Source organism: Thalassophryne amazonica, chromosome 12 (genome assembly GCF_902500255.1).
Source record: "Thalassophryne amazonica chromosome 12, fThaAma1.1, whole genome shotgun sequence".
NCBI lineage: Eukaryota > Metazoa > Chordata > Actinopteri > Batrachoidiformes > Batrachoididae > Thalassophryne > Thalassophryne amazonica.
Genome location: NC_047114.1, coordinates 15,129,104 through 15,146,519, shown reverse-complemented (window position 1 = coordinate 15,146,519; position 17,416 = coordinate 15,129,104). Strand labels below are relative to the sequence as shown.

The 17,416-nt window shown below is 41.0% G+C and overlaps 1 protein-coding gene across 1 annotated transcript in view; it reads right to left on the bottom strand.

Annotated features, from left to right (window-relative positions):
• Positions 1 to 17,416, bottom strand: part of LOC117521439 (glycogen debranching enzyme-like) — a 211,854-nt gene that overhangs the window by 142,003 nt on the left and 52,435 nt on the right. Inside the window, 6 exon segments of the mRNA XM_034182736.1 lie at positions 1,457 to 1,580; positions 5,982 to 6,169; positions 9,532 to 9,671; positions 11,705 to 11,802; positions 15,890 to 15,992; positions 16,127 to 16,253. Of these exon segments, the coding sequence (XP_034038627.1) occupies positions 1,457 to 1,580; positions 5,982 to 6,169; positions 9,532 to 9,671; positions 11,705 to 11,802; positions 15,890 to 15,992; positions 16,127 to 16,253 (780 nt within the window).

The window sequence follows — 17,416 nt, the reverse complement described above, 5'->3', positions numbered from 1 at the left end:
ACTATAAATTCTTCTGTGTTACCTGGGTTGTCTGGGTGTCTTGGTGGCTTTCCTCACTCTACTTCTTGCACAGTCAGTCACTCAGTTTTTGAGAACTGTCTACTCCATACTGATTTAACAGAGTGCCATACTGCTTGTATTTCTGCATAATTGATGTAAATAAAGTCCGAAACATATTCAGTAGCAGCTTTACCATCAGAGAGCCTCGTCCACAACCACCACAAAAGACTCCAAGCAGTCATTGATGTTAAAGGAGGCAACACATGGTATAAAGAGCAGGGGTTTGTAAACTTTTGATCAAGGTCATTTGGGTAGTTTCTCTTGTCATTATGATTTAAAATGAGTAAACACAGTTGTTTGACAATAAATAGCTTCACCCAACCACTAACCAGGAGTAAAAAAAAATTGTTTTTGTGTTATCATTCATATTCTCTGAAAAATGGCCAAAAACCCCAAAAATCTGTAGACGTTTGAGCACAACTGTACACACACACACACACACACACACACACACACACACACACACACACACACACACACACACACACACACACACACACACACACACACACACACACACACACACACACACACACAGCAGGTAAAATAAGTATTGAACACAACCCAAATGCAAAAATTATATGCAAAAATTACTGAACATGCTTAGTGAAATTTATTTAATCTTGAAAAAGCTCTTTGCTTTTACCCATCATGAGAGGTTTCTTGTGTGACACCTTGGTAATGAGACACCATTTTATAGGCCATCAGTTGGAACTGAACTAGCTGATATTAATTTACACTGACAAAGGGCAGGACTGCTTTCTAATTACCGACAGATTTCAGCTGGTGTCTTGGCTTTTCATGCCTTTTTGCACCTTGCCTTTCTTCAGGTGTTCAATTTTTTTGTCTGTCATTTCACATTAGAATTTCTGTACTTATTGGCTTTGGTTTCTTTATATGTGTGTACTACTTGGATCGTTACCGACATCTGGTGAAATTTTTATGTCAATAGCACCTTTAGAAATATATTTACTGAGAAAAATGGTTAAACATGTTAAATTTTACCTGCTTCATCTTAAGATGAGGACATAAGGGCCACTAGATGCCCACAGCTACTTTGAGGGCCACAAAGTAGGGGCCTCTGGACCAAATGCAGCCTGGAGGCCCCAAATTTGAAGTACATACTGTATACTGACAGAGTTCCGCAGGCACCTGAAAATGAGGCAAAATAAACTTAACCTACACACCATGTTGAGGCTGAATGTTTAACGGGTGTTATCTCAGACAATTTCAGAGATAGCTAAAACTTTCCAAGCTCTCTTCTTCTTGTCGTAAAGATGTTCAGTATACTTTGTGTAAGCAGATCTAAATTAAACTGACAGGCAGTGCTCCAAACATTCATGACGATCAGTGAAGTGTGTGTGTATGCAAATCTCTGAAGACACAATAGGTGTACCTCGTATCAGTGATGTAATTCCTAGCCTGGTAACGAAGACATTATCCAGCTCTTCACTGCCAGTGAACAGCTCAGCAACCACATACAGGTTAGGACAAACCGTTCGGGCCACGTCCAGCATGAACTAATCAGCCACAGCAGGTCAGCCAAGGTCAGTGGGAGGGACACAGCAATGCAGACGTCAAGGACACCCACACAGGACAGTGAAAAAGAGAAAGGGATGGAGGTTTGAGAGGATTAATGTGAAGGAAAACAGAGTTAGTTAGTGATAATGGGCCTCAAAGTTATTGCAAAATGCAGATGTACAGCCAGAAAAGTTGAGGAGTGAAGGAGAGCGGTTCAGAAAGATGCAGTGAACAAAAAGAGATAAAGAAAAAAGTCAGTTCACACATGAGGGTTGTACCTCGTATCAGACTGCTAATTCCCAGACGGTTAACAAACACATTGTCAATCAGCTCGCTGCCTGTAAACAGTTCCGCTATCACATACAGATTGGGCCTGACCGCTCTGGCTGCATCGAGCATGGCCTGGACAAGGTCGTACACATTCACATACAGGTAGAGAAAAACAGCCTGTTACCCACGGATTTATATACGTCCTGTGTATGCACCAACATATATGGTACTATTTAGCCCAGAATATGTGGACCTTTGACCATCACACACAGCGCATTAAGCTTGTTGGTCCCATTTCAAAACCACCTACATTTTTGTAGATTTTCAGTTATAACATTTACATTTGACCTAGGATAAAACTAGACTTGCAGCAACATCATTTTAAACATCTGTTAGAAATGTTTGGCTGAAAAACCTACAGTAAAGTCAATAATCAGGAGGGATGCACAGAATTAAATACATGCAGTCTTCATCAGCAAATGATGGCAGAAGAATGTGAAGCAATAAACAGCAGAGTCCATATGAGTATGTGAAATCTTCCACATCAAAAGTCAAGTCCTATCTTTGTGTCCTGCAGAATTAAGCCCCAAACTTCAGCGCTGAGAAATAAAATGAACACAGCACCACCAAATTGTTGTTCTTTGAATGGCCACTTGAGGCTGATGTTAAAAGTGAGTCACTCACTGGAAAGCCCCATGTTAAAATCTCCTTTTCCAGCCTGGTACCTCCCCCCCCAAAAAAACAACAAAAAACATTTTTAGTCTCTGTAGCTAGGTTCCCCCTTCATCACAGTTGCACAGGGGCTAAATTTTTATCCAGCATGTCAGCGGAGCAGGGACAGCAGGATAACGTTTTCAGTGGCGTGTGCGTGTATGTGTACAAGGTAACTTAAAAATGGCTGGACACACTTCCTTCAAACATGGTGGAAATATTGCTTGAATAGATATCCAGAGGTGATTAGATTTTGGAATAGTTTAAGTCAATGGTCAAGGTTAAAGAAAACATGTTCGGTTAAACACCTTACACACACACACATCCACAATGTGGATCAAATTCCAGTAAATAGTTAAGCTGGGAATGAACAATGTTCAGGGTTACCTCCAATTTAGGGTGGGGGTGGGGATTAGAAATATTTTAAATGTGGGTTATACCCTGTGGTTATCTCGGAGGACTCTGGAGGCAGTTGTAAGGTACTGAGGGAGGCAAAGCAGTGAATGTAGGAGTAGTTCGGAGTAACCATGGAGAAGGACTTTTGGATGTCACTAAGATGCTTTTGGTGGACCGTGAGGCACCTCAAGAGTGGAAGCGAAGAACCATCCAAGCTGTCTATATTAATGATGGGACTCTGTTGCTCTCAACTGAGGAGGTAATCTGGTGCTGGAAGAACACTTTGAGGAACTCCTGCATCAGACTGGAGCACAGTCTATAGTAGGGGCAGTGCTGGAAGCTGATGGGGGATCATCATCAATTTCCCTAGTGGAAGTCACTGAGGTAGTCAAACAACTCCGCACTGGCAAAGCTCCGGGGATTGATGAGATCTGTCCAGAAATGCTGAAGGCTCTGGGTGTGGAAGGACTGTCTTGGATGAGACGTCTCGTCAACACTGCGTTGAGGTCTGGGACAGTGCCCAAGGAGTGGCAAACTGGGGTGGTGGTCCCCATATTTAAAAAAGGGGGACCAGAGAGTGTGTGCCAATTACAAGGGCATCACACTACTCAGACTCCCTGGTAAAGTCTACTCCAGGGTGCTGGAAAGGAGGGTTCAGCCGATAGTCGAACCTCGGATTGAAGAGGAACCATGAGGGTTCCATCCTAGTTGTGGAACAACTGACCAGCTCTTCACTCTCACAAGGATCATGGAGTGGGCCTGGGAGTATGCCCATCCAATCTACATGTGCTTTGTGGACTTGGAGAAGGCGTATGATCGGGTACCCCAGGAGATACTGTGGGAGGTGCTGTGGGAGTATGGAGTGAGGGGTCCCTTCTCAGGCCCATCCAATCTCTGTACTCACAAAGCGAGAGCTGTGTTTGGGTTCTTGGCAGTAAGTCTGGCTTGTTTCCGGTGGGGGTTGACCTCCACCAGGGCTACATCTCGTCACCAATCCTGTTTGTGATATTCATGGACAGGATATCGAGGTGTAGTCAGGGGGAGGAGGGGTTCCTGTTTGGTGGGCTCAGGGTGTCATCACTGCTTTTTGTAGATGATGTGGTCTTCATCGGTCTGTGACCCCCAGCACTCACTGGATCGGTCTGAAGCCGAGTGTGAAGCGGCTGGGATGAGGATCAGCACCTGTAAAGCTGAGACCATGGTTCTCAGCAGGAAACTGATGGATTGCCTACTCTGGGTAGGAAATGAGGTCTTGCCCCAAATGAAGCAGTTCAAGTACCTCGGGTCTTGTTCATGAGTCAGGGGACAATGGAGCATGAGATTGGCTGGAGAATCAGCGCAGCAGGGGGCAGCGCTGCATTTGCTCTGTACTGTTATGACTAAAGTGAGCTGAGCCAAAAGGCAAAGCTCTCGATTTATTGGTCAATCTTTGTTCCTTCTCTCACCTATGGTCATAAGGGTTGGGTCATGACCAAAAGAACTTACTTGATCGCAGGTATAAATGAATGAAATGGGTTTCCTCAGGAGGGTGGCTGGTGTCTCCCTTAGAGATAAGGTGAGACCATGGGGAGCTTGGAGTACAGCTGCTGCTCCTTTGCATTGATCTTGGTATCTTGTAAGGATGGCCCCTTGGCACCTATGGTGGAGGCACCACCTGTTGCAGGTACATCCAACTGGGAGGAGACCCAGGGAAGACCCAGGACTAGGTGGAGAGATTATATCTCAACACTGGCCTGGGAACACCTCAGTATCCCCCAGACAGAGGTGGTTAATGTGGCCCAGGAAAGGGAAATTTGGAGTCCCCTGCTAAAAGCTGTTGCCCGCGTGATCCAATCTCGAATAAACGGTTGAAGATGAGTGAGTAAATGTGTGTTATCAAGTGGTAAACCAAGGTGGCAGACACCGAAGTTCTTAACAGAGCTAAAATGAAAACTGTTCAAATCATGTTGATTAGAGGCCATGTCCTCAGGATGTCTGATGAGGGTATCACAAAGCAACTGCTTCATGTAGAGCTCTCAGTGGGCAAGCAGTGTAGAGCTGGACAAAAGAAATGCTTCAAGAATACCTTGAAAGCTTCACTGAAATCCTTCACCATTGAGCAGCAGAATTACTCCAATAAAGTACAGAAAAAGTAATCTTTTCTGGTGTAGAACTCTGTGAAGGATGTTGAAGTGACTGTGATGCCAATTCTGCCACCGGAGGGGCGGGGACTGTAGCAGCGTTAGTACAGAAAATCCTCTGGTCTCAAGCACACTGTGTTAACCTCCAAAGGAGTGGATCTCACACTGGTCCTCAAGTACCACAAAAACCACACATTTTCCATCTCTCCCTGCTCTGCTACAAACAGATTAGTTCATTAAGGTGTCTGTTAGTACTTGATTGGCTGCACACATGGTTGAGCAAATCAGCTTGTTCCACAGTGTTTAAAGATGGAAAACGCGCAGGTTAGGTGGTCTTTGGGAACCGGGTTGCGAGCCATTGCTCTAGACTATCACCTCAATATCTAATCCATGACTGTATGTTAAAGCAGTGGGGTGAGACCAGAGGATCCTCAGTTCAAATCTCCATCAGATCTGAAAAATCACTGAGAGCGCTTGGGCAGGTTCCTGAATCCCAAAATTCCTCCTGGTGTGGAGTTAAGTGCCTTGCGTTCATGCAAGGCTCTTAACTCCTCTGTAAAGTGCTTAAAGCTTTGGCTTCAGATGGAAAAGTCCTATTGAAATGCAGTCAATATAATCCCATAAAAAGGAATTATTTGCATTATTTCCACCTACAATTCTGGATGCAATTTAACCTTGCAACATAAGGATGACACATCTAATGGTTCACGTAGTGCAAGTTGAGTTTCCCTGCAGAGTTTATATTTAAGGCTCCTATAACATACGGTAATGCAGACTGATGCAAAAATTACTGAGAATATTAAGGAAAAATTTTGTTTCAAAATGGTATAATGTTAAACATTCTCTTTTTTCTGATCACTTACTTAGTTCATGAGAAGATTTTCTTAAACTACATGATTATACCTCAGCTACATGTAATGGTGTTGAGTGGCAGTTGTCCAGCCTGACTCCACTGAAATACTGTGCTGTGATTTCAGTATACTTCTTCATGTGGGCCCAGAGATATGGGCAATCCTCTGGTCCATTGCCATAACGAAGTTTGACACTGTCACCCCAGCATATCAGCTCTCGGCGCAGGTACACGTTGGATCCTGCAGAGAAATAATCATAATCATAAACATAAGCTAAACTTTATGAAGAACTGAGATTTAAACATGCATCCTAAAACGAGTTTGAGATGTTGCTCAAGACTCTGACTACAGTGTTCAGTAACAGACATATCAAGCTTGCAGTGTTACTTTTGATACATGTGATGAACTGCTCAAATTTGGAAACCATTAAACGGGTCCTCGTCCAAATGTTCACCAACTTTGAGTCACATTCTTGACTTTTGGGCACAAACAACAAAACATTCCCCCATACACACACACACACAGACATATATATACAGTCCATATACAGTCCATATTTTTTTCCCTCTGCTTGGTCTAAAAAAGTTACCGTTACTGACTGCCACAATTTTTTTCTTGATTTCTTATAGTGTTTCTTAAAGCCAGAAAGTTGCCATTTGAAATGACTTTAGTTTTGTGTCATGTCTGTGATCTGCTTTTTTTCTACAAAATTAAACAACTGAATGAACATCCTCCTTGGCCGGTGATTCCATAATTTTTGCCAGGGATTGTATACGAGGTCTGTCCATAAAGTGTCGCACCTTTATTTATTTTTTAAACTATATGGATTTGATTCATATGTTTTCATGTCAGACAAGCTTGAACCCTCGTTCGCAAGCGTGAGTTTTTCCACACCTGTCGGTGACATCATTCGCCTGTGAGCACGCCTTGTGGAAGGAGTGAAATCTGCCAGAAAATGGTTGATGTCCAGCTCTTGTGATAACCAGAGAAAGTGCACACGACGGTACCAGCTCCACACAGCCATCCATTTAGAAATATTCCGGTGGTTCGTGCCTGTCGTCGCGGCTCGGAGCGCGGCGCGCCGAGCGCCATTGTGGGCTGTCCTTAAAGCTGTAGTTACAGTCCTTATTCTCTGTGAAGCCCGTAAAATTTTCACCGACAGCCAGATAAATTTTTCAAATGGTTTCCAGGTGCCAGTCTCTAACGGCTTCAGAAAAAATTCTGATGGAAAAAACCCCAAATCATTTCGCCATTTCCAGACAATGAAAATCCGACGACGGGGCGGGACCACTCCTTCCACAAGGCGTGCTCACAGGCGAATGACGTCACCGACAGGCGTGGTAAAAACTCACGCATGCGCACGAGGGTTCAAGCTTGTCTGACGTGAAAACACATGAATCAAATCCATATAGTTTAAAAAAAAAAATAAAAAGGTACGATACTTTATGGACAGACCTCATATATATATATATATATATATATATATATATATATATATATATATATATATATATATATATATATATATATATATATATATATATATATATATATATATATATATATATATATATATATATATATATATATATATATATATATATATATATATATATACACACACACACACACACACACACACACACGCATAAATATCAAACCTGACTGCTACTGAGGTCTGTTGTTTACAGTACTTATTGCCAGATTAGTGGATGTACAGTGGGGCAAAAAAGTATTTAGTCAGTCCCTGATTGTGCAAGTTCTCCTACTTAAAAAGATGAGAGAGGTCTGTAATTTTCAACATAGGTACACTTCAACTGTGAGACACAAAATGAGAAAAAAACAAGCAGGGAAATAACATTGTAGGATTTTTAAAGAATTTATTTGTAAATTATGGTGGAAAATAAGTATTTGGTCAATAACAAAAGTTCATCTCAATACTTTGTAACATAATCTTTGTTAATGACAGAGGTCAAACGTTTCCTGTAAGTCTTCACCAGGTTTCCACATACTGTAGCTGGTATTTTGGTCCATTCCTCCATGCAGATCTCCTCTAGACCAGTGATGTTTTGGGGCTGTCGCTGGGCAACACAGACTTTCAACTCCCCCAACAAATTTTCTATGGGGTTGAGGTCTGGAGACTGGCTTGGCTACTCCAGGACCTTGAAATGCTTTTTACGGAGCCACTCCTTCGTTGCCTGAGCGATGTGTTTGGGATCACTGTCATGCTGGAAGACCCAGCCACATTGCATCTTCAATGCTGTCACTGATGGAAGGAGGTTTTGGCTTAAAATCTCACGATACATGGCCCTGTTTATTATTTCCTTAACAAGGATCAGTCGTCCTGTCCCCTTTGCAGAAAAACAGCCCCAAGGCATGATGTTTCCACCCCCATGCTTCACAGTAGATATGGTGTTCTTGGGATGCAACTCAGCATTCTTCTTCCTCCAAACACGACGAGTTGAGTTTTTACCATAATGTTCTATCTTGGTTTCATCTGACCACATGATATTCTCTCAATCCTCTTCTGGATCATCCATATGCTCTCTGGCAAACTTCAGACGGGCCTGGACACGTACTGGCTTAAACAGGGGAACACGCCTGGTCCTGCAGGATTTGAGTCCCTCTATACATAGTGTGTAGCCTTTGTTACTTTGGTCCCAGCTCTCTGTAGGTCATTCATCAGGTCCTTCCCTGTAGTTCTGGGATTTTTGTTCACTGTGCTCATAATCATTCTGACCCCACAGAATGACATCTTGCGTGGAGCCCCAGATCAAGGGATATTATCAATCATCTTGTATGTCTTCCATTTTCTTACAATTGCTCCCACAGTTGATTTATTCACACCAACCTGCTTGACTATTGTAGATTCACTCTTCCCAGCCTGATGAACATCTACAATTTTCTTCCTGGTGACCTTCGACAGCTCTTTGGTCTTGGCCATGATTGAGTTTGGAGTCTGACTGTTTGAGGCTGTGGATAGGTGTCTTTTATACAGATAACGAGTACCAACAGATGCCATTAATACAGGTAACAGGTGGAGGACAGAAGAGCTTCTTACAGAAGAACCTACAGGCCTGTGAGAGCCAGAAATCTTGCTCGTTTGTGGGTGACCAAATACTTATTTTCCACCACAATTTACAAATAAATTCTTTAAAAATCCTACAATGTGATATCCTGGATTTTTTTTTTTTTCTCATTTTGTCTCTCATAGTTGAATTGTACATATGTTGAAAATTACAGACCTCTCTCATCTTTCTAAGTACAAGAACTTGCACAATCAGGGACTGACTAAATACTTTTTTATTCCACTGTACAACATCTCCTGGACAGGATGCCAGCCCCAACCCTGGTTGCTTCCCCAACCAAGACTGGAAACCATTTGTACATGGGTGGGCGAGGGCGATCCACACAATGTATCTTTTCCAAGAACACAGACAAGTAGCCTGAGCAGGAATCAAACCCAGGTGTAGATAATGGTAGCCCAAATCCTAATCCCACTAAGGTACGTGCTCTACTGTCAGTATAACACTGACATGAAAACAAATCATTGTGTCAGTTAATGCAATTAGTTTGTACATGAAGCATAATAAGATGTTCACCTGGGTCAGCAAAGTTGCGCAGTGGATCATCGCCCATCACCCAACCATTGTGAGCGAGGAAGTGTTGTGTTTTCTCCGGCTGATCCAGCAGATGCATTTCCTCCTCCAGGGTCATGTTTTGATGCGGGAAGGTGAAATACCTAAGACAAACAGAAAACACTCAGATCCCCTACATGCCAATCAATATCATCAATATCACAAAAAAGTTAAAAATAAAAAACAAAAAAAAATAAAAATTATTTGTGATGAACATTTTTATTTACACCTGACATTTCTGTTTACTGTAGAAATGAACAAATGACCTAGGAATATACTGTATATAACGGCTGAGTGGATCCTTGTCATTTGATTGGTGCTTTGTATGTCACATGACATGGATTATTCGTTCCGTGCAAATTTGGTTCCATACATTTGTACCATTGCACCCTGTGAACCCCGCGCCCACGCACACAGTAGTGGGGGTCGGTGTTTAGCTAAACATGGTGGAGTTTGTTTTGCTAACAGATGACTATCTGAATGAGCTAACTGACGATGCTAATTCTTGTAAAGCGCACACACACACACACACACACACACAAAAACAAATCAACTACGCCATAAGCCATCTGGAGGCATGAAGAGCTGTTAGGATGAAAACCTGGAGAAATTTCTGACGGGATTTTTCGCTGGACTGAGGAAGTACACAGTCTTATTTTTGGGGGGAGAGTATCACGGACTACATCGTCAGAATTATTTTTGAACTATCGAACTGTTTTTCCAAGTTGACTGAGAACAATTTTGGACTCCTTTTTAAAAGACATGTCACACCAAAATCATAGCAATTTAGATTTAGGCTGTTAGTGACCATCCGATGATAGGCTGGGATTACTTTATGCACTTCCGTGACCGGTTTCAATGTATAAGCCAGTCGCAGCAAACAGCTACAGAGGCCTCCGAAAACAAAGTACTCGTGAGTACTTGGGTGGTTCCGACAAGTGACGTCGCATCTAGAAGCGCACCAGCGTGCGCTTCAATGAAATGTGGCTGATAATGTTAAGAATGGAGGCACGGATTAATTCAAAAGTTTACGTAAGTGTGATGTTGTGTTGCGATGACGCTTTTAAGTGATAATTGTTCATTATGATGCAGTCACAGTAAAAGCTGCAGCTCTGTGAAGGTTTCTGTGCACCTGCACGGCCATGAGTCAGAAACGCAGCCTGTCAACCATCTCTGCTCCAGGTTCAGCTTTATGCACAATTAATTATGAGTGTTATCAAAAGTGTTATCAAAATCTAAAAAAAAAAAAGAATCTGCTGCCAGGGGAAAAACCATCTTGGAGACATTTCTTTTTGCAGCAAGCTGAGAGGGGCAACAAGCAGCAGCGTGCATAGGCCAACACACACACACACTCACACACACACACACTCCTCAAAGCAAAAGCCATAAAACACAACAAAAGGGGTAAAATGCTGAATATGCCACACTCGCCATGTTGTTTTCCAAATGTAAACTCCACACGAACAAAGACGTGCGCGCGCATGAAGCCGGCTCCAGCCTCTCTCATGATCGTGGCACGTTAAATAATGTCCATTAATTCCTGGAAATAATGTATTCTGACTTTTTCCAATGTACAAATCCATCTCTGTGTCCAGGCAGTCTGTTCAAAACAGTGTCAGTTGCCCCGACCTCCATGTACACAACTTCAGTAAACAGTATGTCTCCACATTTTAGGCTTCAAAATCAGACACTCTGAAAAAGTTAAGAGTTTCAGGGTGAAGTGTGTTGTCTCCTCTCTGTAAATCTGAGCCATCACTTTCAAATGGCAGCTCAGAAACTTTGTTTTTGGACAGAGCAAGTTCGTTTCCCTCTGTCTGTCAGTCACTGAGAGGTTTCTGTTTTGCTAATTAGGACGTCACACACTGAAAAATGTTGAGAATTGCTGAGTGAAACGTTTTCCGGAAATGCACCTGCTAATGCTCAGAGAGAAAGGAATACAATATATCAGAGATCACTAATTATTAGCAGTTAAAAAATGTGAAACGTCCTTTAAAGTTCGTGTTGGACTGCTGATGTTAAAGCAACAGTGACAAATACCAAAATGTCCTTTTTCTGTTGTTTATAAATGAATAAAATATCAAATGAGAAGGTTCTACTTGGAGCCAAAGTCCCATTGGTATTGATCAGTTTACATTACCTTGTAACTAGAGGGTGTTTCCTGCTAACAGGACCTAGTTTGGGGCCGTGGTCAGCCAACCTCTCATACATTACATTTCCCACAATGCAGTTGACAGCCTAGGAGGTAAACAAAAAAAGCATTACTAGATGTGGTTCACAGGAATCTCAGCAGGCTCTTCATCTTAATACTATGTGTTTTGTTACAAAACAAACGTGTTCAATATTGTTTAATCCACCTAGGTGTAAATATCAAGAAATCAAAGCTGAAATTCTAAAAATTATTTCTCATATTGAACTTTTTAACTCTACCCCAAATGTCTTCAATGGACAGAGACAGAACAATGTTCCTCAGGCAAAGTCAAATATGTTATCTTTTATTTCTGGGTATCTAAAGCCTCCCCGCAAACAATGTATCCTGAATATGAAAATATACAAAATAATTAAGTCACAGTTTCCAACGCCACAGGCCAGGTTCCTCCTGAGGGGCTAACACTAAAAGCTTTATGGCACCACAAGCAAATTCTCAGTCTATTACATGAAAAGATGAGATGGTTCAGACAATATAGACTTCCACTTATTGAGAAAGGAGGCCCAAATTAACACCCAAGAATGAACAAGTGATTGTTGTGGTAATCCAACAAAACCCTGAGCACACTAACGCAGTGCCGCCATATCAACGAAATGCAAGAGTGCATTTCAGCAGATATGCAAAACACAGTGCACAAATTATGGTAAGGGCCCTATCACACCTTGATAATTTAGCCAGTGTATGCCATTGTCTGAAAAATTTGGTGAATACGCTGAATACGACGAATAAGTTATGCAGTTGTCACACCATCACAATTTAGCCCGTGTACACTGACAGCCCCATTTACACCGAGTGGCCCGAGTCAGTCTGGTATGGGTCGGAACAGTCAAGTCTGGCTTGGTTTGTGTTTCCACCGCCAGCAGAACCTTTTTTGTTTGGCAGGCGGTACATGTAGATGCTGACAAGCACATCATGCATGGGTACACTTTCGCACAGCCTCTCTCCACCACACGGAGGCCAGAGTAATTTTAATTACATTTTTGTCTTGGTGGATCATGGTATTTAATTTCATTGCATGCAGAATGCTGAAGAATCGAGAGATGCCTGTGGTAAATGCTGAAGTGAAAGCATGAGGCGCTTGTGTCTCTTTCAACTTTTAAAATAAGTCAGTTTTCTGGTTGTGGCACAAAGCGCCGGTGTTCTCTGGTTCAGGCTGAGAAACGCACCAGGGTCTTCTTATAAAATGCTAGGTTTCTTCAGCCACAACAAGGAATTAAAGTATTTTCAGACGTCATTTTTCAAAATCAAGATGCTTTATGTGGATAAGTGTTCATTGAGCTGTGGCAATGAATCTGACTGAAATGAACAGGTAAGACTAAGACTTTATATTTACTCCGTGTGTGAATGGTTTTAATATTTGAAACAGTCTGAACTGTTTGCATGAGGACTGCAGCTTTCAGCTCTTCAGCCAATCAATGGGCATATTTCAACTTATGAGTAACTTACAAGAAATGTGTGTCAAACAATTGCATAACTTACCAACAACTTATGGCCCGCATATGCTGGTCGAAATTATAAACACATCTTGATTATTTCCTGTCAACTCTATTGTGGCAGAGGAAAAGCTCAGCTCTAAATTTGAATTTTTTTCATCTTGCCTGGCATGACGGCTGGCTGGAGTACAAACATGAGCTACCCACTGCAAACAGGGGTTATGTTGATGTAATTACAAAAAGTAAACACAATCCAGAATTTCTGTTTGACACTGTGGACAAACTTATTCTAGTGCAATAATCCACAAACTGTTTGGCATTTACAGCCAAAACGTTCTTGGGAGTACTGATACTTTGAAGAGAAAGCAGAAGATATTGGGTCAAATATATGCCAGTAAACTTTTTTTTTTAAATTTAAGTCATAATAAAAACTCTCTGACGCCACTATAATTTTAGTTATTAGTCTTTAAATAGAGGAATCATGAGACGGCATCTCCATGATGCGACCTTCTGGGAGAAACCTGCAAGCTAAAGTAGTCTTCCCTGACAAGCTGTCCCACATTAAAATTTTTTCCACTCATGTTCTGTTTTTGACTGTGATATCGCACATGTAGACATTTTTTAAAATCAATGTGACATCCAAGGACACACTTTATTGAAAGACCACTAATTTATTATTGTGATTTTGGGCTGCAGAAATAAAACTGAATTCACACATTTGTTTACAAATTCTTACAGTAATCATCAATGATTGTCTTTACAAAATCGACAATGTCCTTGGTCAAAACCTTTAAAGGGTCATCAGTAAATCAGTAAATCACTCAATGAACCGCTGCTCTGATAAAAACTGATGGGGATTTTATGAGTTGTTACCATTTATTTAATTAATCATTGCCTGCTTACATGATATTCAATGTAATCAAAAGTAGTCTGAGTTAAGTTTCTGCTTCTTGTGAAATGAACTGTATCAACTGTTATCTGTGTGATGTGGGAGTGAAACCAGCCACAAGACTGAAAGAATGTGTGTCTTAGCTGACTCGTTAAAGGATTCTACATTTATTATTGTCTGAATTATATTCTTTTATACTTCATTTACTCATTCAATCATAATAATTATGTACCCATTCATATATGCTGCATTTAAGCTAAATGATTGCTCAGCCACAGTGATGAACTAAAGGTTGTTTCACCCCAATTCCAATGAAGTTGGGACGTTGTGTAAAATGTAAATACAAACAGAAAACAATGATTTACAATTCCTCTTTAACCTATATTCAATTGAATACCCCACAAAGACAACATACTTAATGAACAAAAAAGGAGAAGAGTTCACCGTGCGTCTGTATAGCAAATCTGGTGCAACCAGACAGGACTAATTTGTAAAAGAGAAAAATAACTGGTGCAACACAGAAATAAGTGCCGGAAAGTTTAATAAGGTGCTGAAAACAAAAATATACAGCGGGACTAACGTTTCGACGTGAGAGTCACATATTCCTCAGAGTCCTGCAAAGACAACGATGGTACAGCTTAAATACTAATAAGAAGCAGGTGTCCTAATGCTTCCAAAGGAGCATGACCATCCGTCAGACAACACTCACTCAATTAGTAATCAATTCATGATTGGAAACACACTGTCCCAAAACAAACATGACTAAAACCAGAATAAAAAACAGATATTAGAGAAAACAAGTAAATTTTAGTTCTTCATTCAGACCAAAAGGTTCCAAGGTGCCTAAAGTGTAAATCCAAAATGCTTCTCTACATAAGAGTTTTTTTTAATATCACCACCTCTGGGTGGAGCTGTGATTCTCTCAATCCCCCAAAGTTTTAAGGATGCTGGGGAGCCATGACCGGCCTGTTTATAGTGCCTTGCCATAGCATAAGTTAGATTCTGAGTACGGATTGCTGTTTTATGTTCAGCTATCCGTAATTTAAGTTGACATTTTGTTTGGCCAATATACGTATGCCAATCCAGCATCAGTTCCCAAATACTTACTGAGTGTTGCTAGAAGGAAAGGTGATGTAGCACAGTGGTAAACATACCACTGTCCCAGCTTTTTTGAAATGTGTTGCAGGCATCCATTTCAAAATGAGCAAATATTTGCAAAAAACAAAGTTTATCAGTTTCAGCATTAAATATCTTGTCTTTGTGTTTTATTCAATTGAATATAAGTTGAAGTGGAATTGCAAATCATTGCATTCTGTTTTTATTTAGATTTCACACAATGTCCCAACTTCATTGGAATTGGGGTTATAATACTGTACAAGGTACATAACCTTAAATTTGGTAGGTATTTATTTTTTTCCAAGAGAAATGCAATTTTTGTTACATTCCCAAAAATGGGTGTGTGGTTCTTCCCACACATCCTGCAACATGGAAGGTGTGAATGAGCTTTTTATTTTTGGAGTAATAAAGAAGCAGATTAGATTTGGACATCCAAAGTCACTGCATATCTTTGAACTTGTTGTGTTATATTGATTTTACACATATTCAACTATTTATCAGTTCTTCCAAGTTTTAATTCCTTCTCACATTTTATCTTCATGTATACAGCTGATGAAGATGTACTTTCTCTTAGATTTTTACATAGCACTGAAATGACATGTGCACTCTCAACAATGCATGTGTCCAGAGTAGTCACATTCCACCGAATTAATCTTGATGAATTGTGCAGATGCTTACCTGTTCCTGATGTTGGTACACGATGTGGTATTGCTCGTCATTGAGCTCGTTAAGTCTCTTTTTCAGCAAAGAGCAGCACTCGTCTATGTGCTGAGGGGAGGAGCTACAGACGCAAACATCACCATACAAACCATATCAGCCCCTAATTTAAAAATTATACTATTTAATCTTACAACAAAATCAAATCTGTGACGTGAAAAATGTTGAACAGTAAGTACTGGAAGTTTAAAGTCAGACCTGTGAGGTGAAAATGTCTCCAGAGCAGAGTCCATGTCAACTGTGTTGCCATAGCGACGGTAATTCGGATCTTGGATAATTTTAAGGCCCTTCTTTCCCTCTGTTTTACTGTAGCCTGTCTTGATGCCTAAAACAGACACAAATGATATCATTACCAAAGCATTACAACTGACAGAAATATATACAGACATGCACACAATTTGGCAAGTAAGTATTCTGACCTTATCATTTCTAAGCATACGAGTATTTTCCAACTACACACTATATAAACCTGAATGCTTATTTGATTTGAGCATTCTCAAATCACATGTATTTGTGTAATGACGGAGGGTGTGGTCTAAAGTGATTAACCTCCGACATTAAGGTGTGCATAATTATCAGGTAATTTCTTTACCCTCACTTTTAGAAGATAGTTTCTGCAAGCAGTGGCACACCAAAACGTCTGCATCAACGGAACCCTCCTTTCCAGCACGCTGGATTAGAAACATACCACTGTCCCAGCTTTTTTGAAACGTGCTGCAAAATGAGCAAATATTTTCACAAAAACAATGTTTATCAGTTTGAACATTAAATATCTTGTCTTTGTGGTGTATTCAATTGAATATAGGTTGAAGAGGATTTGCAAAGCATTGTATTCTGTTTATATCACACAACGTCCCAACTTCACTGCAATTGGGGTTGTATGCAAATGTTTGTTTTCATACCGGTCCATCGCAGTTGGACCTGTTGTCAACCCGGCCTAAAATTAAAGTGAGAGCTGCAACTGTGACTCCCTTTACAAAAGCCAAAGAGACAGCCTTTTCCCATCAGAGGGTAGATGCACGTCACAGGGCAGTGACTGCATATGTGGTCAAAGGAATGTTGCCCTTTTCAACCGTTGACAGACCATGGTTTAGGTAAATTATTACTGCATAAAATGAGTGATAATGTATAGTACGTGTGATAGATCAAGCTGGTGAAAAAGCAGTTATGTTTATTATTTTATTGTTATGTAATCTGGAGATGACGAATGCCCTGAATCCAAAGCACCCCCCCCCCCCACCCCACCCCCCCAATCCAACAGAAAGGATCTTTGCAACACATTAATACTAGCTTGTTATAATGTTGAAAAGGTTAATGTGAAGCAGGAGCTGAAAGCAGCAGATCATCTTGCACTGACTGCAGATGCATGGTGTAGTGTGGCTCAAGATTACTACATCACAGTCACTGTCCACTATGTTGTGGAGGCAGCGCTGCTCCATACAAGAGCAGTATATGTCTCCCAGACAGGGGCTGTTGTAGCTGAAGAAA